Genomic DNA, 27270 nt, shown 5'->3' with positions numbered 1-27270 from the left:
GATTTTAAAGCTAAACTCTCAATGGTGGTCCATTTTGTAGAAAACTACATGATTCTTCGCAGAGAAAAGCCCTCAAATATCTCGGTCAGATTCTCCAAACTCTCCCAGTTTATCAACTAGAATAAAAACTTGGCCAGAGCTAACTGGAAATTGATGGCCAGCACAGTACTGGGCACAATGGAATGTTTATGGAATGATTAAATAAGCCACAGATGGAATAAGCCACTTAATGCAATGTACGTACATTTTAATTTTTTTATATGATTTCAAACTTACAGGACGTTGCAAAAGCAGTACAAAAAATCCCTACAAACCTTTACCAAATTATTACAATTTATTAACAATTTTCCCCCATTTGCTTTATCAAGATAATTTTATGAACATGATCGTGTGTAATAAAGTAATGTGTAGCCTCTTAAAATTAATCAATCGAGGTAAAATGATTTAAACCCAAACGAAAAAGAACACCACTTTTCTGCCAGAGTCAACAGTCGAAATCTAACTCCTCTGAATTGAAAAGCTCCTTGGATTGAGCCAAATCGGAAGCCCTGTGGTCACGTTCCTGTGGTTCCCCAGAGGCTGGCCTGTGCAGACATCCTTCCCTGGGTAGGGAGGGGCGGTTGGGCTGTAACTGGCTCCTGTGGTGGTGAAGCTAAAAGGGGAAACCTCACAACACCAACCTGGCACAGCTGGCTGGAGGGGCCCCGAGGACACAGCCTTTCCTGAGGGCTGGGCACACGCCTGGGAGCTATGCAGCAGCGGCCTGGCAGCAGGCGGGCGGCTTCCGGCTCCTTCGCTGGTCTCCGGCTGCCTGCAGCTCGCGCGGGTGGCTCAGAAGTGCTTTCGAAAGTAGCTGGCTTCCCTTAGTAAATATCAGCCAAGGAAGTCACATGAAGAGATTGCTCCAACTCACTCTTGCTGGTGGGCCCCCAGGGGTAAAAGAATACAGTGCGCGTCTTCTCCGTCATGAGGAAACCATTGTCGCTGAATCTCCCCGGGACGCTCCCTACATCCAACCACACGAAGGGCGCCGCAGCCGAGGTTGCCAGGTCAAACACAAAGGTGTCCTTGTGCTGAGAGATGGTGGCCTGAAGGAAAAGGATAAATGAAGTGAAGGATGAGGGACGAGCTCTCCGTTCCATACCCGACGCCTATCAGAGCGTGTTTATGTGGGCCTAACAGCGAGTATATTTCCTACAACTTTGGTTCACCAGCTGCTAAAGTCATACACTCCAGGCGCTGTGTCAGATACTGAGAAATACATGGGAATGTGTTAAGGCTCTGGGAAATGACCAAATTGTAATCTCAAACCAAGTGCAGAAATGTGTAGTCTCCTATTATTAGAGAGACTATTTCATGAGAAGCTCAAAGCTTTATATCATTTACAGTGTTTCTCAGGGTTTCATCAAGAGAGGAACGTTTTTGCATAACTGCTGGGCCGTTTAATGACTTTCTCGGGATCGATCTGTTTTGTTTTTTTGTTGTTGTTTTTTAAATATATTTTATTGATTTTTTACAGAGAGGAAGGGAGAGAGATAGAGAGAAACATCGATCAGCTGCCTCCTGCACGCCCCCTACTGGGGATGTGCCCGCAACCAAGGTACGTGCCCTTGACCGGAATCGAACCTGGGACCCTTCAGTCCACAAGCCGACGCTCTATCCACTGAGCCAAACCGGTTTCGGCGTCGGGATCGATCTGGAGCCAGCCGCAGAGCACAGCCCCGGAGCTCACCTCCTGCTCCTCCGAAAAGACCCAGAAACCGAGACAGCAGCCTGCCGGGCATGTACAGAAGGTCTAGCATGAGAGCTTTCTCTTCTTCATTAGAGAACTGCAAAGCCACAATCATGAGCACTTTCAAGATGTGTGAAGCCCACACCGTATTAGCAAACAAACGCACAGCTTAAACCTTGTCGTTTGTCACGGAGCAGCACGTGCACAATGAGGCTGAGCTCAGCCCGAGGGCGGGGGTTCGCGAGCCTCTCTGAGAGCGTATGGATGAGTGTGACCTGGTCGTCAAAGCTCAGCCGTTGTCATGAAATACGAGTCCTTAGCATGGGTACATGCCACACCATAGGTCTGACATTACATGTTATGTGTGGCATCAAGAATTTCAAACGAGAATTTTTACTATACATAACTTTAGCCTTACACACTTGTCTGATTGCCATTCAGAGTTCTGAGCTACAAACAATAAAACAAACCTACTGTGGAAGAAGCAGAAATGAAAACGAAGTATATTAGGTAGCTCGAAGATGGTCAGAGACTCAGGCTTGAAGCTAGATGTCAGATTCCCAAATCAATCGTCCACCTGTTCCGGTAAAGCAGTCACAGCATGCGATTCACACAGCTGGCCCTGTCCAGCCCACACGGCTGCTACGGAGGCCCCGGTCACTGCTGCGCCAAGGCAGAGGCCGGAAGCGACTCTGGTACCTTCTTCCAACTGGAATCTTATTTCAATGCATCTGACTACGCAGCCTGGGGCTCAAGCTTGCACCCTGGCTTCAGGGAGGCAGAGAAAACAAATTTCTGGCATCCACCTGGGGATAGGACACCCAAGTGCCTGGCCTATGTTAAGCCTGCAATAAATGCTTTGTTGTTGTTGTTGTTGTTGTTGTTATTGTATCCCTTTAGGAAAGGCAAGTCTCACTGAAATTCAAATGAGGTAGGAAAAATAAAGAAGTCCTACTTCTCTCCCACCCCGCATTATCCCAAGATAATGAAGGCTTAGCTAAGGAAAGAGAAAAGAATTGTTTTCAAAATCCAAGGTCTAGTCTGCTACACAGTGGGGTTGTTTTGTTTTGTTTTGTTTTGTTTTCTGGAAAGAAGCTACTTAAATATGTCATTTCCTTCTTATCTGTTGTTACATTTAACTTAGATTTCGTTACACGAATCTTTCATTACTGGGAAAGAAGATATATGTTTTCTAATCAAGGATTAAGAATTTCTATGTCATTACTTCTAAAGTAAATGTAAAAAATCCTCCCACTTAAGGCTTCTCAATGAAGTAATGGGTCAGACATTTAAAATTCGCTAAAACTAGAGAATGGACTTTTCTAGAAAAATATTTTCAATCACTATGTGTAGGAGGAAAACGAAGGACAGGGTTTCAATCGACTAAAGAGATTCCAAATTCTCCAGCTGCACGGTTTTTATAACAACATAGCCTGCTCATGCCATTGTTTTTCTTGGCAATTATAAAGAGATTTGATAATTAAGCTACTTTGCAGCAATAAATCAAGGAGCATAGAATGAAAATTTTAAAGATTAATAGACTCTACTTAAAATCTCAAAATCAGAGTGCTCCTCCCGGCTCCGATGCTTCCCTGAGCATGTCCCTGGAGCGTGTCAGTCCCTCTAGACTTGTCTGCTCACTTGTAAACACAGATGATAAAGTGGATGGAAAATGGGGTTCTGTGGAAAGTAACTTCACAGGGCGATCTGGTCATAAATCCCTAACGGGGCAGGTCATGGTGGGTGGTCACGCCCACACCTATAACTTCTTTAGGAAAAGGTTTGTCTTTGCCTTAAGTAAACCCTGCCCATCACTGTTGTGTATCTAGGTTAACACACCTTTGAAAAACCAGAAGTGATGGAGGGAGACTCGACTTGGGGTGGTGAACACACCATATAGTGTACAGATGATGTGTTGTGGAACTGTGCACTTGAAACCTGTATAATTTTGTTAACCAGTATCTATCTATAGATAGATAGATTAGATTAAAATAAATACATAAATACATAAATAGATAAATAAAGACCAGCAGTACTAACCTGGAAGGGGTATTAACACTCCAGACAGCACACAATCTTGTTAACTATCCTGTAATACAATCCCTGTGTTGCTTCCTCCCACCTTCATGCAATCTGCCTTGTTCCCTCCTTAATTTCATATGCATAAAAGAAGCTGCCAACCTGTTATTCTCTGGAGCATTTAAGACCTTGCTCCTCGGCATGTACCATCAATTTGGCTCAAATAAACTCTTACGAAAATTCTCTACAGGTTTGACCATTTCTTACATCAACAATAATACTTCGGGGTTGGTGCACTGAAGCCCCAGGACCAAATTTGGCACTCTGGGGCAGGGGGCAGGAAGGGAGGGGGGCGGGGGAGAGAATCCCTGATGACCCTGATGCCTCTACCTCGATTTCGAGAGCCCATGAAGAAGGGCTGATGGGACCGCAGGAGTAACAGGAACCAAAAACTTTTGACAAATGCTGAATTAGAAATAAAAATCATTTGGCCTTTGCTTCCAGTGGGAAGGAGCCAAAATTCCCCAGGCCTTGGGGAAACTCTGTTCCAAGGGAAAAGTTAGCAAACAGCAAGATGCAGAGTGCCTGCCCCGGAGCAGGGCAGCTCCCGAGGCCACGGTGACCCCACCGACCGGTGCTTACAGTGATGTCTGCCTTCTGGAGCCCCTCGGCCTCCTTCGGTGAGGACAGGAAGTGATAGTTGGTTGAGCTCAAGGGTTTGCTGTTGGTTGACAGGTAAAAGGAAACCACACAGCTTTGCCGTGTACAATGCCCACATCTCTGCAGCATTTCAGACACCGGCTCCTGATAGAGAAGGACAGACTTCCCCGCTCTCATCACCAAATCCGGGGTCCTGTGAGAGCACACAGGCTCCAGGGAACTCCACCTGTGCACTCTCACCTGTGGAGAAACAACACAGAACAAAAGCAAACATTGCTGGGTTACTACTTTTTTAAGAGGAAAAGAGGAGTAATCATTGATGAAAGGCAGAATAGCAGGAGTGGTTAAGAGACCATGAAACCGGGTTTAACCTCAGCCCCACCAAGTACTAGCTGTGTAACTACGCAAGTTCACCAGGGTCTCAGAGTCTCTGTGTCTTCCTTCATAACGGGAGAATAATAGCAGCACTAACTTCGCGGGCTGCTGTGAGAACTGAATGAAGCACAGTACCCAGGCACCGCCATCATTCCATAAGCATGACTGACCTATGCTCAATGTCCTCCAAACTGTAGCGCCCAAACTGAGTTTCTGCCCTTTCTTTTCACCTAGCATTGTTTACGATCCAAGTTTACTTTTCCACGTATGCATTCTCAATAAAGCTATTTCCTGCTTTCCATGATTATCAATGCTTACATTTAAATGGCACTTTATAGTTTATAATTCAGTTGCATCTAATTCTTTTATCCACTACCTATAGAAAGCCTTTTAGAAAATAGGCTGGCCCAGCTGGTATTGCTCAGTTGTTGAGCGTCAACCTATGAACAAGGAGGTCAGGGTTCAATTCCTGGTCAGGGCACATGCCCGGGTTTCAGGCTCGGTCCCCAGTGGGGGGCATGTAGGAGGCAGCCCATCAATGATTCTCTCTCATTATTGATATTTCTATCTCTCCTTCTCCCTTCCTCTCTGAAATCAATAAACATATATATATATTTTTAAAAAGACGATAGGCTGGAATCATTTTACAGATAAGGAAACTGAGTCACTAAGACAGTAAGGCTTAAGGTCACAGAATAAACAGCAGTTTTACCCTGAAAAGGGGTATGCTGACTCTGGGACAGCCCGTTTTCTACTCCAGGCACTAGAAACACTTTGATACAAATTAATTTCTCTTTTCTGTTTCCCCAAAGAAAAAGCACCAAATAACTAACGAAATAATCTAAAACTCTCCATCACAGAGAGAAAATCCAATCAACTTACAGTGAGCGTCACGATACGGTTCGAGTGAAGGTCTGACACCCCATAGACGAAAAACACTCCTTTATCCTCAAAACCCACTGGCCACAGTGGCGAGAAGAAATGCCGAGCGAAGTAATGAAGCATTTTCCACTTTCCTCCGTACTCTAAAAAAGTCAGGAAAGTTAGGAGGTGGGCAGGGTCAGGCAGTCAGAATCGTCACCCCCATGGCCCGGTAGGTATGAATCTGTCATGATTCTAAGGACTGAGAGTGGAAGGGAGACCCACAAAGATCGGGAACCCACGTTTGTTGAGGCTCTGAGCATCTTGAACATTACCACATATTATCCTCACATCTGGGTAAGGCACTCCTTAACATCCATTTTTCAAATGAGGAAACAGGGGCTCAGACAGTTAAGTCAAACATGCCACAGGCCGTCTTTTGGGCCCAGAGCTGACTCCTTGCTTCTGGGGGCTCAAGGCGCCCAGGCTCCTTTTTAGTACACACACAAGAAGGAAACCAGTAGCACTGGCAGGGAGCACCTGTTACGAAGACTCCTTTGTAAGAATGATTTAGAACTCACAGTCTCCTGTTCCCGTGAGCCCAAGTCCTCTGAGTGAGACAAAACAAGCACTGTCACTAATGTGGCTGGCAAGTTCCGACTGGAGAACACCCAACCAGCAATTAAGGGCAGTGCCTAACATACAGTTAGAAGTTGCCGAGGACCCGTAGAATGCTGTGCCCTGTTGGCAAGTCTAGTATGCTAACCCCACAAACTAAAAAATATTTTTCCCTGGCCGGTGTGGCTCAGCTGGTCGTTCCATGTGACAAAAGGTTGCCAGTTCGATTGCCGGTCAGGGCATATGCCCAGGTTGCAAGCTCAATCCCTGGTAGGTACATGGAGAAGGCAGTTGATTGATGTTTTGCTCTCACATAGATGTTTCTCTCTCTCTCCCTCTCCCTTCCTCTGTCCTATATAATAAAGAGCTAATATGCTAATGGTCATCTCACACCGTAAAGACTGATCAGCAAGAGGCTGCATGCGCAGCAAGGTGCACGAGGGTGGCCCTCCGAGGAGGCAGGAGGCAGGGTGCCTCCTCGCAAGATTGGGCCTCTAGTAAATAAATAAGTAAACACTGCCCAAATGTCTCTAAACAGTATCTCTTCATCCTGTGTTAAGGGCTATTCCCCCGTGCTCTACCTGTGATTCTCATCCAATACCCTTTTGTCTGGTTGGAATTGATAAAGAGTTTAGCCAGATAAACTTGATCAAAACTCCAGTTCCCCTCACGAGGTGACCTGGCACTAATAAAGCCTGTGGTGAATGGATTTTAGATTTGTATCCATAGCTGGTTTAAGAGCCTTACCCAGAAAAATGGCCTTTTTACGGACTTTGCCTCATTTTTTGACCCCAAACTTTTGTTGGTATTAAGTGAACTTTGCTTCAAACCACCTCTGGTGAAGGCCAAAGATTCATCATTACTTCTGGATGGTTTTTCACGTACCAAAGTGGAATAAATTCCAACTGCAAGTGCCATGCCAGTCATCTCACCTATTGCCAGTTGGACGGCTTCAATTGAGAACCCTTCCTACTTGGCCTTCTGACTCTACTGCCTCCCCTTTCAAGAGATAAAGAGGGCAGAATAAAGATGACTTCATGGTCTTAGACGGGAGTCAAGCAAAGGGACATCCTAACACTTAGTGGGGCCAACCTTCCCCATGGTTGAAGTCTCCTAAATGGAAGAGGAGATGCATAAGTAAATGCCCCTTTGCCTTGGAAAGTCCTCTTAATTAAATTCAAATCTAAGCAATAATTATGACACGTAACAGATCTCCGTGCATGAATCTACCCACCTCGTTAGCCTGCTTTTGTGACACTGCACAGCACAGAACTCATAGCGAGGCTGCCTCTCAGGCTCCTGGAAAGACTGTGAGGGGGTGGGGGGCGGTTCATGGACCAGCTGCTGGAGAATCTCCTCACCTCGGCCTCTGGGTTTTCTCAGCGCCTCTCCCCAGAGGGATTGCTTTCTCTCTCTCACACACACAAGGAATGCTGAACACTTACCTAGAGAGGCCCAGGAAGGAGCCTGCCAGATGTCATTCAGCTGCCAATACAGCGCCCCCATGGTGTGCCCTTTTCCGTCCACTATCTCGCTGCGACTGCGGCGGTAGAATTCAGTTTCTGTTTTGACACACTGGGCCTGCATCACCTGAGTCGGGGTGAACATTAAAACACAGGTGTGACTGTTTGATGTAGGCTGTCCAGATCTGAGAATATTACAGATTGTTCGTTTTTAAAGTAAACAGAATAAATCAGAGAAGCATTACATATACCATTTTTATACTAGATCTGGAACTACCCCTTTAACATCAGAGAAGCTGTTGTCTGTAAAAGCTGGTTGGTTTGGGAGGCTTGGTGTTTGACTCATTATAACAATTGGGTAATCAAAGAGGCAGGACGGGGTAAAGGTTCTTTGCTAATGGTAGTGTAGGCAATGATAGGAAACAAAGACTTATTCCGGAACAAATGCTCTATGTAGTGAAACACTAAGGGTTTTGCAGTGATGGGCTTTACTAATATTTGCAGAGCTGTTTTTTTAAAGCTTTATTAGAAAAAATTCTGTAGGAAAAATACCTTTATTTTGAGTCTGATCCTGACCAATCCCTATCCCCTTTTCTTCTAGTCAAGCAATTGTTTTTATATCATGACTTTTGAGAATGTAAAATTTCTTAAGAATGCAATTCCTTCGTCATGGCAGAAGAGATGGCAAATTGCAGCAATGAGACAAATGAGTTTAGTTGTTGTTTAAGAGGCAATAACCAATTCATGCAGGACCCTTAATTACTGTCATTATCATTGAAAAATCAATCTCTTTTATTGATTCTGTTGCTGAGACTGTGGGTGTCACATGCTCCTAGCTTGGAGTTGTAGTTCGGAAAGGCTCATAAATGAGAGTTCATTAGGAGACGTCACCAAAGGGAACCCGGAGAGATGGTCAGGGCTGCAGGACTCCTCAGTCAGAGGAAAGGATGGCCTTAGAGGAAGAAAGAAGGTTTGCATATCTGGTCACTAGAAGACTAAGCCCAGATGCCTTCTTATAAAGCTGAGAAAACTAGATAAAAGTAGAGCCTTTAGATAGAAGTAGGCTGGCTAGAGAAGAAGTCATAGATGAAGTGATGACTTACATGAGGCAGAGCCATAAAATTCCAGAAGGGTAAACCAAGAAGAAATCGTGGCCATTCAATCTATATATATAAAAGCCTAAGCAACTGGAACGACCGGTCTCTATGACACACACTGTGGCCAGCCAACCAGCCAGATCGGGGTGAAGCCAGCTGGCCAACCTCCCTCAGCCCCTCCCCCTGGCCTGCCTGGCCCTAATCACCCCCAATCAGGGCGGGCCAGCCGGACCCCACCCATGCACCAATTCATGCACCGGGCACCTAGTAAATATTTATAAGCACCTACAGCATGTGTTACAAGCTGGCAATGGTAAGCCCCTCTCTCAGCCAAAAAGATACAGCCCACCCTTGTGGAGCTTATTGGTTTATGTAGAAACAGGTCTTAATCCAAGAGTCACACAAATAAAGGTGAACTTTAAACAGAAATGAGTGCTAAGGAGGATAGGTATCAACGGGAGGAGCTTGGATGTTAGGGGTAATGGGCACAGCTGAGGGGTGAGGACTGGCCTCAAAGAAGAGGAAAGAGGAAAAGAAAGAGGCAGAACCTTGCTGCAGAGAGGACAACATGTGGTGAGAGGAGAAGGCCCGAGTGAAAAACCGCAAGAAGGCTCAGGTGCCCAGAGCACAGAGAACTGGTAGCCCCAGGAGAGAGGCTGGGGAGAGGCGGGACCTGGGAAGGTTTTTCTGTGCAGCCTCAAGGCCCCTGGAAGGCACAGAAGCTTTTAAGCTAAAGGGTGACGGGACCAGATTTGTATTTCTAAAAGACACCTCTGACTACGGAAAGGAGAATGGATTGCAGGGAGCCAGAATGGATTTAGGGACACCATTTAGCAGCTATTAAAATCTTCCAAGCAAGAGACACCATTAGCTGTGAGCAGATAAAGAAATGTACTTCTCATTCAGGAATCAGACCACTGGGACCACAGTGAGGACTGCAGGCAAATATGCTCTAAAGAAACTAAGAATCTCACACACAAAGCAGCAATGAGGCCAACTCAAAATGACCACAAAATACAGTCTGAATGCAGTAGTCTAACACTAAGTCAGAGGGGATGCAATAGAAAAACAGACCGGAGAACTGTGCTTTATGTCAGTCAAGCTATCTGCAATTAGGCTCAGGATCTCCAGCCAAGATCCTTGCAAAAACATCAATCTTGTCTCAACCAAAGAAAGCGATTTATCTACCTCTAGGCCTGGATTGCTGGCACAGAGTAGAATTAAGTCGCTTGAGTAAGCATTCACAGATATGTTGAGTTATTGTACAAAATCAGTGTTGTGGAGCAACTTCTAGAAAGTTCAGTAACAATGAAGCAACCAAGAAGTGAAATCTCAGTAGAAACTAATCTGAGAGCAACACCAATGATCAATCCATGCCCCCCATCAGCACGGAAAGTAACCTTTATGTTTCTTTCAAAGAGTTGCTGAATCTGAACTCTTTCAAATCACCCCGAGTTTCCAAATAATACCCCACCTACCAAGCTATAATTGGCCTATGACACAACTTCCAGTCCCTGTCCCTGTGGCAGTTACACCTGAGGCTCAGAAAGACATGAAATCTCTGTCTTCATCCCAAGATTCCTGCAAAAGCAGCCACTGCTTTATGGGCTGTGTGAGAAGGGAGCACAAGAGGAAGACTGAGGAGGCCCTCATCACACCAATGAGTAACAACAGGGGGAGCGGGGTCCCGGTCACCCCCAGACATTTCAGGAGCTGCTGGCCAAGCACAAGCATCGAATGGCAACAACCATGGACACTCCACTCTGGTGGCAGCCACATTCTGGAAACCCCAGAACCTGAAGCAAAGTCTGGGCCATTTCTGAAGCCAAAGAACCTGGAACACCCTGACATTACCCCCAGGGACTTCCCTCCTCATGAATGGCATTAAAGGAGGGGTTCACTCAAGAAGTTTGGGACTGGAATCACTTTCCTTGGATCCATATTTATCAAGTAGAATGAAGAGGAAAAAAGTAAAACAGAATTCTGAGGCAGAAACAAAATATCAGTGTATCACAGAGAAAGTAGCCAAGTCATCTCCTTCAGGTAAAAATGACCACTTTTTTTTATAGGACAAAGCTATAACCTATTGAAACAGTCATACTCCAGCTTAGTTAGATCGAATCCAAAAGACAACTAGATATTTTACTGATGTTCTTCATAGAGATGGCCTGCATTGTCTTTTTCTTCATGGTGAATTTAAGCTTCTTTTCAGGAAAAAGAAATCTGATGACCGTCAAATTATTTACATCACTCCACATTTTTTCCCCAATCTTTGTTAACATATATTATAACTCATTTACATTTATAATTTTGCATTCTGCTCTCACTTAATTTTCACATAGGTATATTTCCATGCACTGGCACTTTCTATATATTTCTGTGCTTTAAACGGTTATGTATTTATAGCATAATTTGAATCATTCTCCAAATATTAGGCCAGTTTTTTTCTTTAAATAAAAAAGCAAAGAACATTTTATGTCCCAATTAATTTCTTCACTTCCTGCATTGCCTCTTTTCATAACGTGACAAATTGTAAACTCCTTGTTCCATATTGCTATATTATGATCCAGTTGAGAGGATGCCATAAACTGGTGGCCTCCAGGCTAAACTTAGCCCCACATGGGTTTTAATTGGCCCACATGCATCACATGCAGGTGTTTCATGTTTCTTGTTGTTGATGTTGTCATTGTTTAATGTCTTAAGGCAGGGCCTCTACACCCTTTTTGCCACGATTCCCAATAATCATACTCTCATCCATTCAAAATTACCTGCCTGTAAACATTTGAGTTTTCAGTCCCTAAACTATTCAAATTTTCAGAACTCCCTGAAATAATTATTTATTTCTGTTCCCAAGTTCTTCACTGTAATTTACCTTTTGTAATTTAATAGGTAAATATGAATAATCCTTTAAATTTTTAAATTAAAAAGAAATTTAATGCAAGCAGAGCTTCTAACCCTTGCAAGCTCTAACTGGTAGCCTATCATACCGTAACTTAGTGTGAAGGGGAGAAATCAAGACCCTTGAGTACTCCGGGCTCTGCATGGTGCAATACACTCAACAGACAGATGGTGCCATGCCAATAACATGGACCTGGGTTTACCCAAACCAAGGGGTGCCTGTCAGGACTAATGAATGGCATGTTTGTTCAAAAAATGCACAAGGCCACTTCCCAGTATTCTTCTAAGGGAAGTTGTACAATCCTAGATCTCTGGACTCTCTCTGGAACTGACTCTTTTCCTTTAAAATTGTACCTATATTTGTACACTCATGCACATTTTCCTAAAGAGGGCAATCTTTACAGTGCTTAGTCATTTCCAAGGTTACTCAGTCCCAATGTTAGCAGACAAATCTTATTTTAGTTTCAAAAATATGCCTATATTCGGCAGCTTGCCTGATTACACTTATGAAATCAGTCTCCTTAGAGAAACAGATGGTATGGTAAAAAGAAATTGGACCAGGACACCAAGACCTAAGGTACCAGTTACAGCTCTGCTCTGTGATGGAGGTTACCAGCTGTCTACAAAAACCCATCCTCCCCTTCCTTCTGAGTAACAGATTTGTAGGTGCACTGCATGTTCCAGAATCACACTCCAACCCTTGGAACTAGGAGTAGCCATGTGGCTAAGTTCTCCTGACAGATGTGATTTATATCCTTTATATAATTACTTAAAGTTACCTTGACAATAAAAATCTTCCAAGAAAGCCATTGTCCTAAACTAAGATATAATTCACACAATACAATTCACCCTTTGAGTTTACGATTCATTGGGGTGTTTTTCTATATTAAATTTATTGGAGTGACATTAATTAATAAAATTATATAGGTTTCAAGTATACAATATACATCATCTGTACATTGCATTGTGTGTTTACTACCCAAAGTCAAATCTCCCTCTGCCATATATTTGACCTGCTTTACCCTTTACTACCTGCTCCCACTGTTGTCTGCGTCCATCTATGAGTTTCTGTTTGTCTTGTTTGTTCATTTGTTGCTTTCAGTGAGTGAAATCATATGGTTCTTGACTTTTTCTGTCTGACTTATTTCGCTTAGCATGATAGTCTCAAGATCTATCCATGCTATAGCAAACAGAAGTATTTCATCTTTTCTTATGGCTGAGTAGTATTCCATTACTTATATCTACCACATCTTCTTTATCCAATGATCTATTAAGGGACACTGGTTGTTTCCATGTCTTGGCCTCAGTATAGTTACTGGTTGTGCATTACCTAATTCCAGCAGATTTTCATCAACCCAAAAACAAACACTAACAGTCACTAACAGTGACAGTGGCTAACAGTCACTCCTCTTTCTTCCCTCTTCTTTGCTTCTGGAAACACTAATCCACTTTGTTTCTATGGATTTGCCTATTCTGAACATTTTATAAAGTGGGATAATGCAATATGTGGCCTTCTGTGACTGGCTTCCTTCACTTACCATGTTTTCAAGGTTCATCCATGGTGTATCAGTATTTTATTCCTTTTTATTGCTGAATAACGTTTCATTGTGTGGATATGTACCACATATTTCTTATCCATTCATCAGTTGATACATGTTTGGACTCTTTTAGCTTTTTTGCTATTATGAACAATGCTATGAACATTTTATGTACAAGCTTTTGTGTCAACACATGTTTTCCATTTTCTTAGATATACACCTAAGAGTAAAATTTTTGGGTCCTATGATAATTCAATATTTAACTCTTTGAAAAACTTTTCCACAACAGTTGTACCATTTTACATTCCCACCAGCAACATATAGGGTCCAATTTCTCCACATCCTTACTGGGATGGTTAACTTTCTGTGTAAATGTGACTGAATTAAAGAATGCCCCAATAGCTGGTAAAACATTATTTCTGAGTGTGTCTGTGAGGATGTTTCTGGTGATTCGGTAGATTGAGTAAAGAAGATCCATCCTCACCAATGTCAATGGGCATCATCCAATCAGCTGAGGGCTTAAATAAGCAGAGCAAGGGCGAATTCTCTCTCTCGCTCTCTCTCTCTCTCTCTCTCTTCTCTCTCTCTCTTGTTAAATTGGGGCATCCAACTTCTCTTGCCCTCAGACATTGGAGCTCCTGGTTCTCAGGCCTTCAAATTCCAGGACTTGCACCAATAGCCTCTCAGATCTCAGGCCTTCAGACTCAAACTGAATTACATCACTGGCTTTCCTGGTTTCCCATCTTGCACATGGCAGATTGTAGCACTTCTTAGCCTCCATAACCATGTGAGTCAATAACTATAATCTCCATATATATTAGTATTTTTACTTTCTTTTTTTAATTCTAGATATCTCACTATCTATGTACCTCACTGTAGTTTTGATTTGCATTTCCTTAGTGACTAATGATAATGAGCATCTTTTCATGTACTTACTGGTCATTTTCTTTGGAGAAATACCTATTCAAATCTCTTTTAATTGGGGTGTCTTTTTCATTATTGTGCTGGATTTTTAAAATGATTTTTCTTCATCTATTGAGATGATTATATGTTTTTTTTTCTTTGCTTTATTCTATTAACAGGTGTTTGACTTTCATATAATGAGCCATTGTTGCATTCCTGGGATGAATCACAGTTGATTATGGTACATAAATTTTTTTATATGCTGATACATTTGGATTGCTAGTATTTTGTTGAAGATTTTTTCTGTCCGTATTCATAAGGAATATTTATCTATAGTTTGCTTTTCTTGATATGTCTTTGTCTAGTTTGATACTAGAGTAATAATGGCTTAAAAATAAGTTAGGAAGTAGTTTCCCCTCTTCTATTTTTTGGAAGAGTTTGTGAAGGATTGGTGTTAATTCTTATGTTTTTTAGAATTCACTAGTGAAGCCATCTTTGTAAAAGGACATTTTTATTTTTATTACTGACTCAATCTCCTTAGTTATAGATTTTTTTCAGATTTTCTATTTCTTCTTGAGTCAGATTTCATAGCTTGTGTCTAGGAATTTGTCCATTTCATCTAGGTCAGTGGTCGGCAAACTCATTAGTCAACAGAGCTGCAGTTTACCGACCACTGATACATACTAGTATATTATATTTATATGCATCATGTATTGGTAATTTAGCAGTCAGGCAGATGATCAGCATTCTTTGAGTGTCTACCAAATGCCTGGCCCCAGGCGATGAGGTACTTTGTATATGCCTTCTCATGTAATTCTAACATCTCCAGACATCTGTGTTACTATTTCCATTTATTATGTGAGAAAACAGAGGCTCAGAAAGACTAAGTATTTTGTCCAGATTCTCAGGGCAATAAATGGAGCAGGTTTCTACTTTTAAAATTATATCCCATCACAATTGGGATAAGAGGAATTCTGTAACTACTGAGGTGTTTGGTTGAATTAAAACATCTATTTTCAGCAGATAAGTAGAGCAGACATCAGAAATTTGGTACATTAAAAAAAGGTCTTATTGGAATAATAAAGAAAATCAACAAAACCAAAAGTTAGTTCTTTGAAAAGATCAGCAAAATAAAAAATCTTTAGCCAGACTGGCCAAGGAAAAAAAAAAGAGAAGACTCAAATTACTAGGTGATACGACTTATTTATAGTATCCCTTTATCGCCCTTTTTAGTTCTGTAAGGTCAATAATAATGCTTCCTTTTTCATTCCTGCTTTAGTAATTTGAGTCTTCTCTTTTTTTTTCCTTGGCCAGTCTGGCTAAAGACTTTTTATTTTGCTGATCTTTTCAAAGAACTAACTTTTGATTTTGTTGATTTTCTCTATTATTCCAATAAGACCTTTTTTTAATGTACCAAATTTCTGATGTCTGCTCTACTTATCTGCTGAAAATAGATATTTTAATTCAACCAAACACCTCAGTAGTTATAGAATTCCTCTTATCCCAATTGTGATGGGATATAATTTTAAAAGTAGAAACCTGCTCCATTTATTGCCCTGAGAATTTGGACAAAATACTTAGTCTTTCTGAGCCTCTGTTTTCTCACATAATAAATGGAAATAGTAACACAGATGTCTGGAGATGTTAGAATTACATGAGAAGGCATATACAAAGCACCTCATCGCCTGGGGCCAGGCATTTGGTAGACACTCAAAGAATGCTGATCATCTGCCTGACTGCTAAATTACCAGTACATGATGCATATAAATATAATATACTAGTATGTCATAGACTATGTTAGTAATCTCACCTTCATTCCTCTCCTTTATCCACCCTATCCCCTTCTTAAAAGCTCAGCGTGGCCTGGATCTTCCATCACGTCTCAGTGATGTTTACCAAACAAATAACTATTCCAGGGTAGCAACTGTCATCAACACTGGGCCCACTGAGGCACAGCCTGCCTTTTGTTCTTCTTGTGATCAAGTTACTTGCATCCTGGGAAGATAAAATGGACCCCTAAAGAATATGAATCTCTCAAAGATTCTAGCATCTAGCCCTCATTACACACTCAATAAGTATGTGAAAGAATAAATAAAATCACTAGAGGAGATAGAAGCTACGGGATTAGTAAAGACTGTCACTAGCCCAGCTTCCTCTCTAAGAGCCTAGTAAGAGACAAAGCTGCAGAGTAAGTCACTTAACAGTTAATTTAGATGTGTCGGGGTAGCTAATCAGTCCTCAGCTAAGCAGTGAGGTATGTGTGACACAGCTGACGAGGGTGTGCCTGGGTATGTAGGCTATGCGGAATACAATACAACAGCATGTGGTAGAAGAATGAAAGGTGAGGAAAGATTTGTTTGGAATATTAGAAGAATTAAAGAGGTAAGAGCCTCCCGGGATACCTGTGCAGTTTATAAGATAAAGAGAACATAGGGAAGCATCTACTAGTAAATATGAAGAAACTTACTACACAGCTTCCTCAGCTAAGATTTTTTTTGAAAGTTGTGAAAAATAGCCCTAGCCGGTTTGGCTCAGTGGATAGAGTGTTGATCTGCAGACTAAAGGGCCCCAGGTTTGATTCCTGATCAGGGCATGTGCCTGGGTTTCGGGCTCAATCCCCAGTGGGGGGCATGCAGGAGGCAGCCGGTCAATGATTCTCTCTCGTCATTTATGTTTCTATGTCTCTCTTCCTCTTTGAAATCAATAAAAACATTTTTTTAAATAAAAGAAAGTTATGGAAAATAATGCTTAATAGAATGTTTTGAAAAAGTGGCACACAGGCCAGTACCCTGTTCTTCAGAACAGTATGGCGGTCTGTGAGGAAAAGGACAAGGGGGGCAGTGGGAACAAAGAAAATGGACCACAGAAGGTTTTAGTCCACGGTTAAAGATGGCTGTTCTAAAATCAAGGCAGCAAGGGGGGGAAACACTTTTTACCCCAACCTTCCCTGTCTGTCTTTCAGTCAAGAAAATCCAACACTAAAAAACAAAAAACCCTAAATTGCTTTTTTTTTTTTCATCTTAGATCCCATCTAATAAAGCAGAAAAGCCCATGGCAGAACCAACAAAGACAGGTCCAGTTGTGAGCCAAAGCCTGATGGAGCATCAGTGCTCAATTGTCAGACAAAACCATCACCAACAAAAACCAGCAACAGAGAAGTACACTTGCCCACCCAGTTCCTAACTACCTCAAGTAGTTAGGAACTACTGCTAACGAGTTCAGAAAGAATTATTCCTGTCAGTTCTCTGAATATGGTTTTGAGGAAACAGAATAAAATATCAGTCATAAAATGAACAGCTGGGAGGAGGAAAGCCAGCATGGAAAACAACAGCTGAAAAGGTTCACACACACACACACACACACACACACACACACTCACACACACACAAACACACACACATACACACGGATAATCTTGTTTCATATATTAAAATTAGGAGACTTCTATAAAATATTGGTTACAAAAAGCTAATAAAAATGAAATGTAACACTTTCAAAGGGTCAGATATCAACCTTATCTTTAAACTTGTGTTCTGTGAGGTAATTTCATAAATTACACATCACAATGGCAAAACTTCCCTAACTGATAAGATTATTATTGAAACTTTGAAATTCTCTTAACCAGTTTTTTGCCTTTTAACAAAGGGTATTCTTTTGGCTTACAGTTTTCTGCTTCAGCTTCTATCTAAGGCTTTGCATTTTCATACGGGAAAAAACTGATGAGGGTGAGCATGAGTTTAGATAAAAATTGGTACATTTTTGGTGCTAAGATGCAAAAATGTAAATGTGATCATGTTTGACAAAAAACTTGTGATCTATTTCAGATCAACTCATATGACTGAGGTTAGGCTCTTACCTTTTTTCTCAGAACTTGAAATGGCAAAACAGCAAATAACTAAGCAGTGGCTTTAATATAATTTTACATAGTTCACAGTTTCATGAAATTTTAGCCAATAAAAAAAGTAAAATGGAAACATTCAAATGAAATTATTATCCAAAATTCAGCTCAATCATTTTGTAAAAAGTTAAGCATAAGTTTCCTACATAACTCAGAAATTTCACTCATATATTTCTACCTTAGAGAAATTAAAATACATGCACAAAGATCTCTATGTAAGTATTCATAGCAGTATTATCATAAGAGTCAAAAGTTAGTAATAATCCAAATGTCCCTCAACTGATGAGTAGGTGAATAAAAGATGGCATATTCATTCAAGAGAATACCATTTAGCAAGAAGGGGGAATGAGGTATAGATATACACTGTATCATAGAAGAACTTCAAAAACATATGGTCACTAAAAAAAAAGCCAAATGCAAAAAGATCATGTATTATATGATTCCAGTTACATGGAATATTGAAAAAAGTAAAATCTGTAGAGACAGAAAGCAGATTAATGTTTGCCTGGAGATGAAGGGGAAAAAGGAGAATGAGTGCAAATAGGCACAAGGAATCCTTTTGAGATGTAAGAAATGTTCCAAAATTGGAACCTGGGACAGTTACAAGACTTGATAAATATAGTAAAAATCACTTCATTGTACACTTAACATGAGTGACTTTTATGGTCTGTCAATTATATTTCAATAGAGCTGTTTTAGAAAAAGTCCAGGAAGGTGCAAAATGTAACATACACAGATCATAAGTGTACAACTCAGTGACTTTTAACGTATGTACACACCATGTAACCGGCACCCAGATCAAGATGTAACAGTTTTAGCACTCATGACAGTTTCCTTGTACCCTTTCCTATTCTTAGTGCACCATCCCTTCCACAAGAGTGGGCATCACTAATTTGTTCTCTATCATCTTGATTCATTTTGTCTATATTGAAACTTCAGTGTTTCTTTTGCTCAACATAATGCCTGTGAGCATTATGTTGAGCAAAAGAAATGATTAAATAGATTCATCCAAGTTGATGCTAATGATTAAATAGATTCATCCAAGTTGATGCTAATATCAGCAGTTCATTGTGTGTTTTTTTATTGCTGTGGAGTATTTGCTGTATAAATATTCCACCATTTGCTTATAAATTCTTCTGTGAAAGAATATTTAGGTTGTTTCCAGTTTGGGGGTATTATGAATAAAGTTGCTATGAACACTTATTTTAGATGTCTGTTGACAGACATATGCACTCAGTTTTCTAGGGTACATAGCTAGAACTAGAAATGCTGAATCAAAGAGTAAGCAAATGTTTAGCTTGGGTAGAAATTGCCATAACATTTCCCAAAGTGGTTAAACAAATTTCCACTCCTACTAATAATGTCTACAAGTTTCAAAAAAAAGTTTCAGCTGTCCTACCTTCTCACCAACAGTTGGTAATGTCAATCTTTTTAATTTTAGCCATTGTGCTAAAATTACACTGTGAGTAGAGGTATCCCGCATGGCTTTAATTTGCATTTCCTTGATTAAGAATGGAATTGAGCAGACTTTCCTATACTTTCTGTCCATTTGGATATCTTCTTTGGTGAAGTGCCTATTTGAAGCTTTTGTCCATTTTTTAATAGGCTATCAGTGGGAGACAACCACTCTCACATGGATGTTCAAAGATACTCAACACTGATACTTTTTCTTATTGCTTTATAGAAGTTCTTTATTGTATAATATACAAATCTTTTATCAGGTATATGTATTACCTTTTCTCTATCTTAATGGTGCTATTGATATACAAATGTCCATGTTAATAAAGTCCAATTTATCATTATTTTCTTTCACAGTTATAGTTTTTGTGTCCTGTTTAAGAAATCTTTCCCTATGCCAAGATAATGAAATATTCTCTTATGTTTTCTCCTAGAAGCCTTATTGTACTACTTTTCACAGGGGAATCTTTAATCACTGATCAAATTACTTTTTGTCTAGTGTGTCACAGTTCATTTATTTTCCCCTAAAGATACCCACCATCTATAGCACTGTTCACTGATAAGACTATCCCTTCCCACAAGATTGCAATGGTATCGCGTCCTTAAGTCAGGTGACTGTATTATACATGAGTCTGTTTCTTGACTCAATTATGTCTCATTGTTCCATTTTATCCTTGGGAAATGCTACTGTTTTAATTACTGGAACATTATAGTAATCCTGAGCTGGGAAACATTTTTTTAAATTTCTTTATTAATTAAGGTATTACATATGTGTCCTTATTCCCCCATTACTCCCCCAACACCCCCATTCATGCCCTTACCCCCCTGTTGTCTGTGTCCATTGGTTAGGCTTATATGCATGCATACACGTCCTTTGGTTGATCTCTCCCCTTTACCCCCACCCTCCCCTACCTTCCCTCTGAGGTTTGACATTCTGATAGATGCTTCTCTGTCTCTGGATCTGTTTTTGTTCATCAGTTTATAATGTTCATTATATTCCATAAATGAGTGAGATCATGTGATATCTATCTTTCTCTGCCTGGCTTATTTCACTTAGCATAATGCTCTCCAGCTCCATCCATGTTGTTGCAAATGGTAAGAACTCCTGCCCTGACTGGTTTGGCTCAGTGGATAGAGCGTCGGCCTGCGGACTCAAGGGTCCCAGGTTTGATTCCGGTCAAGGGCATGTACCTTGGTTGCGGGCACATCCCCAGTAGGAGGTGTGCAGGAGGCAGCTGATCGATGTTTCTCTCTCATCGATGTTTCTGGCTCTCTATCTCTCTCCCTTCCTCTCTGTAAAAAATCAATAAAATATATTTTTTTAAAAATGGTAAGAACTCCTTCTTTTTTACCACAGCGTAGTATTCCATTGTGTAGATGTACCACAGTTTTTTTAATCCACTCATCTGCAGATGGGCACTTAGGCTGTTTCCACATATTAGCTATGGTGAATTGTGCTGCTATGAACATAGGGGTGCATATATCCTTTCTGATTCGTGTTTCTAGTTTCTTGGGATATATCCCTAGAAGTGGGATCACTGGGTCAAATGGGAGTTCCACTTTTAGTTTTTTGAGGAAATTCCATACTGTTCTCCACAGTGGCTGCACCAGTCTGCATTCCCAGCTGGGAAACATTTTAATGCATACATTTTTGTAGAACTTTCTGAGCTATTCTTGTAAGAGAGACAAATGCCAAAAATTAACTATTTCAAGTCTTACATGTCATCATACATCTATTTTGAAGAAGATCAACTCCTTAATCAGTAAAATGAAAAATAATTTTCACCACATACCAGTAGGTTTACAAAACTTACATGATCTCTTATGTTAAGTGCAGGAACCTTTTGAACTCCGGATGAGAATGCCTTACCTGGGTAAGGTAAATGGTATCTTTGAATTCACGTAATGGATCTGTGCTGTGCGGAAGTTTGAAATGAAGTCCAGCCTGTAAAAGCATTTCATGGTTACCATTTTCATGATGCTGTCGATGACTTGAAAAGCTGCTGTTGTAAGACCAGTCCACTTTAGACGAAACCTTTTGAGTAAAGAATAAGAGGTACGAATTGGGAAATTAGGAGTACTTTTCTACACATTTCTGATAAACTCTATACACTGGAATAATATCACAGATTTTTTTAAATATATTTTATTGATTTTTTACAGAGAGGAAGAGAGAGGAATAGAGAGTTAGAAACATCGATGAAAGAGAAACATCTATCAGCTGCCTCTTGCACACTCCCTACTGGGGATGTGCCCGCAACCAAGGTACATGCCCTTGACCGGAATAGAACCTGGGACCCTTGAGTCCGCAGGCCGACGCTCTATCCACTGAGCCAAACAGGTTTCGGCTCACAGATGTTTTTTACATCACATTTGTTGGTGGTGAAAGACCAGCCTTGTACAAAATTGAATCACAAAACCAGGATTTGGCACCTATACCCTCCCTTATTCAAACCTAGGAAATTACAATGTGATATTTCCACTGAAGGTCTTATCAAAATATTATTCCTTTTATAAACATTAGTTATGTGTATTTTTTATCTAAAAAAATTAATCCTCACATGAGGATATGTTTTTATTGATTTTAGAGAGAGAGAGGAAAAAAGAGAGAGCGAGTATTACGTATCAGTGTTGAGTATCTTTGAACATCCATGTGAGAGTGAAACATCGATTGGTTGCCTCCTGCACACACCCTAACTAGGGATCAAACCCGCAACCTGGGTATGTGCCTGACCCAGAATCAAACACACGACCTTTCAATGTACGGGATGACACTCCAACCAACTGAGTCACACTGGCCACAGCTAGTTATGTGTATTTTTAAATGTCATTTTATCTATTTAAGTAAGTAAATTGTCAAAACTGAATGAACTGAAATCAACATTTTGTTAACTGTCAATTCTTTAACAGGAACGAAATATCACTTATTAAGATGGCAAATGCTTTAACACTTGCTCATCTGTTTCTCAGTGATTACTAAACGTATTTGAAATGTTTAATTTTGATATAGTTGAAGATACAAACCAAAAAGTGATACTCCTTTCCCCTAAAATAAATCTTTTTTAAAAAGACAGACACAACTTACAGGATCTTTCCCTTTGATAAGCTATTATCAGGTCAAAGTAAAACAAAACAGCAACAACAACAACAAAAGAAAAAACATGTTAGTAGTATCTTTTTACAGAAAAAGCACAAGCAAAAATTCTGGCTTCTAGGCCTATGATTTAATGTACTATTAGCATTTGATAAAGATATAAGATAACTGCTGATACATCTGAAAATATCAGAGTTTTAATCCAAGTGACACAGAGTTTGAAAAAATATATTCCACCCATCCTCAAAAATCCCTAAAAATTAACAAGTTTAATCCCTGTTCATAAAATATGATTTATCACCCTGGCCGGTGTTGCTCAGTGATTGCGTGTGGACCCCCGAACCTGGAGGTCACAGCTCAAATCCCAATCAGAGTACATGCCCAGGTTGCAGGTTCGATCCCCAGTGGGAGGCATGCAGGAGGCAGCTAACCAATGATTCTCTCTCATCATTGATGTTTCTATCTTTGTCTCTCTCCCTTCTTTTCTCTGAAATCAATAAAAACATTTTAAAAAGAATACAGCAATTTAAAAAATCATTTTTAAATAAAATATGACTTATAATCCCCAGTAATCATGCATTGCTCAGACCAATCACCTTAAAAGGAAAAAGTTATTCTTTAGGCGTTTATTTATACCAAACATAAGTAATGTACATTAGCCATATTTAATGTGGAAGTTTTTCCAAATTTTATATAGTTTAGAGACAATTTAGAGAACATGAATTACTCCTGTTATTTATTTAAAATAGAAATATTAGTATTATAGTCATCTGTACACATCTGAGATGCACATATCAATAATATTTTTTTTAATGTTTCTTCCTTTTTAAAGTCTGAAACACACCTCTGGGCCTCTCAACCCTCTCTCTGATTGGTAATGATTTGAATGTATCCCATAATCAGTAACCCTATTCTTCTGTTATGTGGGAAACTTCCCACCTTCTGATAGTTGTGTTTTGGAAGTCTTGTATATTTCATCTATAACAATGTTACCAGAAAGAATTAGAAAGTGCCAGGTAAGGTTCTAATTGCTTTTAAGAATATTAACTCGTTTAGTCTTCATAACAACCATAAGAGCAGACACTATTATCACCCTATTTAACAGATGAGAAAATCAAGTACAGAAAGGTTAAGTAATTTGCCCAAGATCCAATGCTAATTTGTGCAGTCTAGTTCCAGCCTCTAGTTTTTTAAACCTAGGTGCATCTGAAGAAAATAAAACAATCATATGGCCAGACTGGCCATGATGAATAGTAACAATAGCTTACATTTTATGGGCTCTCACTATGTGGCAAGAACTAAGGCTTCAATCATTAATTAACTTAATCTTTGTACATGATCACATGCACATATGCATACACACACACACACACACACACACACACACACACACTCCTAATAGGTTATTTACTACTACTAACCCCAACTTACCAATAAGAACATGATTAAATAATTTGCCCAAGGCAATGCAGCTAGTGTGGGCAGTGCTAAGATTCAGATCCAGGTCTGTTTATTCCAAAGCTCAGGCTTGTAATCACTGTGCAATATTAATAACTGCCTGTTAAAAACATGATTATTTTACAAAGAATTAATGTTTCCCAAACTAGAAAGAGACATTTTAATATTTTTTCTTGGATACACCAGAAAAGATCTAAGTAAAAGAACCAACTTTTTATGTAAAGTTATTCTTTTGGCTTCTTTTATTTTCACAATTACCTATTCAAATTCTCAACTAAGCAATGTCACTTGAAAAGAGGTAATGACTAAATAAAAGAATCATAGTGAACAGAACTTCTCATCTTTCCCTATTTTAAAATACAGTGTTGAGTATCTTTGAACATCATTAGACATCAAAAAAACATGGCAATTCCATTATTTTCAGGAGGTGGAATAGAAATGCTTATACATTTGAAAAGAAGGGTTAGCCCAGCTGGTGTAGCTCAGTAACAAGAGCTCACTGGTTCAATTCCCGTTCAGGCCACATGCCCGGCTTGCAAGCTCAAACCCCAGTGGATGAAGGAGGCAGCTGATTGATGATTTTCCTCTCTCATTGATGTTTCTACCTTTCTATCCTTCTCCCTTCCTCTCTCTCTAAAAAAAAAATAAAAAATAAAAATAAAGAAAAAATAAAGAAAAAGGTTTAGCAATTTCTAAATCTCACCTCTCTGAAATGTAGTGAAAAGAAAGTGATCAGTTTTGGGGTCTGATAATAATAAGTTTGAATTACTATGTAGGAATATAGTTAGAACTCTCACTCTCCACTGCCTTGGTTTCCTCCTGGGCCTCAGTCAAAGCAGAAGAGGGTCAATTACTGTTAAATAAAACAATAAGTACCTGAGATCAACATTTCATTCCTTCTTTCCTATTCTCAGTATTTGTTTCTGCCAAAGTCAGAATACTGGGATACTGCACTTCATCCTCCTTCATTTTGAATTATTATTATTCCCAAAAGATCAGCCCCTCAATGTGAGAGTAATAAAACTAAGTTTATAACACTACTATGAAAGCTACAAATACAATATTACTTTGATATCTAGAAGCAAAATAGTTGTGTTCAGGCGGTGAAATTGAGGAAGATTTTGAAATTGTTTTAAAACTTTGTGGTTATGCTACACAAGTGATGGGGGAGGGAGTTAAGAACTACATGATCATTTCAATAGATGAACAGAAAGCATTAGACAAAATCCAAAACCCTTTCATGACATAAACATTCAACAAACTAGGAGTAAAAGGGAACTGCCTCAACCTGATAAAGGGCATCTATGAAACACCTACAGTTAATATCATACTAAATGGTGAAAGACTGAAAACTTTCTCCCTGGGAAAGGAATGGGACAAGGATGTCTGATCTTACCCCTTGTATTCTACATTGTACTAGAGGTCCCAGCCACAGCAATTAGGCAAGAAAATTAAATAAAAGGCATCCAGATTGCAAAGGAAGAAATACAACTATTTCTATCTGCAGATGACATGCTCTTTTATATAGAAACCCCTAAAAATTTTTAGAAAATAAAAACCTATTAGAGTTAATAAATGAGTTCTGTAAGGTTGCAGAACATAAGTTCAATAAACAAACAAAAAAATCAATTGTATCTTTATAACACTAAACAATTTCATTTACAATAGCACCAAAAAAGAATAAAATAGGAATAAATTTAACCAAAGAAGTATAAGACTTGTACACCAAAAATGACAAAATTAGCATAGCAGGAGAGGCTCAGTTGGTTGAGCATCACCCTGTGCACCAAAAAGTTGCCAGTTCAATTCCCAGGCAGTGCCTATACCTGGGTTGCGGGTTCGATCCCCAGTCGGGGCACATACAGAAGGCAACTGATCCATTCTCTTTCTCTCTCTCTCTCTCTCTCTCTCTCTCTCTCTCTCTCTCTCTCTTTCTCTCTCTCTCTCTCTCTCTCTCTCTCTCTCTCTGTGTGTGTGTGTCTGTGTGTGTCTTTCCCTTCCTCTCTCTAAGAATGTTCTCTGGTAAAGATTTTTAAAAACCTACAAAATTAAAGAAGATATCACATGTTCCTGAATCAGAAGACAATGTTGTTATGATGGCAATACTTTGCAAACTGATCTACAGACTCAACACAATTCCTATCAAAATCCCAGCTGGCTTTTTGTAGAAACTGTCAAGGTGATCCTAAAATTCATATAGAAATGCAAAACACCCACAACAGTCAAAACATCTTGAAAGAAGAACCAAATTGGTGGACTCATACTTCCTGCTTTCAAAACTTTCTACAAAGCTGCAGTAATCATGACAGTGCATCCTGCCATAAAATAGACACACAAATCAATGGAACAAAACTGAAAATCCAAAAAGAAGTCTTAACATTTGAGCCAACTGATTTTTGACAAAGGGGTCAATAGAATTCAGTGAGGGAAGGAATAATGTTGTCAATAAATAGTGTTGGGTCAATTGGCCATCCACATCCAAAGAATGAACCTAGACACCTACGTCACACCATACAGGATAATAGGTCACAGACCTAAATTTAAAAGCTAAAACTAGAAGACAACATAGAAATAATCCTTTGCGATCTACATTAGGAAATGGTTTCTTAGATTCAACACTAAAAGCACAGAAGACCAAAGAGAAGATTGATAAGTAGAACTTCATCAAAATTAAAAATGTTTGTACTTTCAAGGATACTATCAAAAAAGTAGAAAGACAACTCATAAACTGGGAGAAAATATTTGCAAATCATATATATGATAAAGAACATATCCAAAAAATATATATTTTACAACTCAATAATAAAATGACAAATAACCCAATCTTAAAATGGGCCAAATATTTTAATATACATTTCTCCAATGAAGATATTTAAATAAACACCAAGCACATGAAAACATGATCAAATGATTAGCTAAAGAAATGCTAATTTTCTATAAATATAAATGTCCAGGGAAATGCCAAAAAAATAAAAAGAGGAAATGGGAAATAACAGGTACGTATTGGCAAGAATGTGGAGAAAATGAAACCTTCATACACTGTTGGTAGGAATATAAAATGGTGAATTGCTATGGAAAACAGTTTGGTAGTTCCTTGGAATGTTAAACAGTTAACATATGACCCAGAAACTCCACTCCTAGGTATAACTTAGATGTTCACACAAAAACAGGTACTCAAGTGTTCATAGCAGCATTATT

General features: G+C 39.7%; 1 protein-coding gene across 2 annotated transcripts in view; it reads right to left on the bottom strand.

Moving 5' to 3' along the window:
• Positions 1–236: 236 nt before the first annotated feature.
• MANBA (mannosidase beta) overlaps positions 237–27270 on the bottom strand; it is a 106139-nt gene continuing 79105 nt past the window's right edge. For both annotated transcript variants that reach the window (XM_079784965.1, XM_079784966.1), the window contains exons 13-17: positions 21391–21555; positions 7711–7855; positions 5669–5811; positions 4394–4651; positions 237–1088 (exon numbers count right to left, since the gene is read on the bottom strand). In XM_079784965.1, the coding sequence (XP_079641091.1) occupies positions 864–1088; positions 4394–4651; positions 5669–5811; positions 7711–7855; positions 21391–21555 (936 nt within the window). In that variant the 3' untranslated portion in view covers positions 237–863. The remainder of the gene's footprint in view (positions 1089–4393; positions 4652–5668; positions 5812–7710; positions 7856–21390; positions 21556–27270) is intronic.

The sequence above is a fragment of the Cnephaeus nilssonii genome (genome assembly GCF_951640355.1).
Source record: "Cnephaeus nilssonii genome assembly, chromosome: 1".
NCBI lineage: Eukaryota > Metazoa > Chordata > Mammalia > Chiroptera > Vespertilionidae > Cnephaeus > Cnephaeus nilssonii.
The sequence above is the reverse complement of the archived record's forward strand: the minus strand, read 5'-3'. Positions and strand labels throughout refer to the sequence as shown.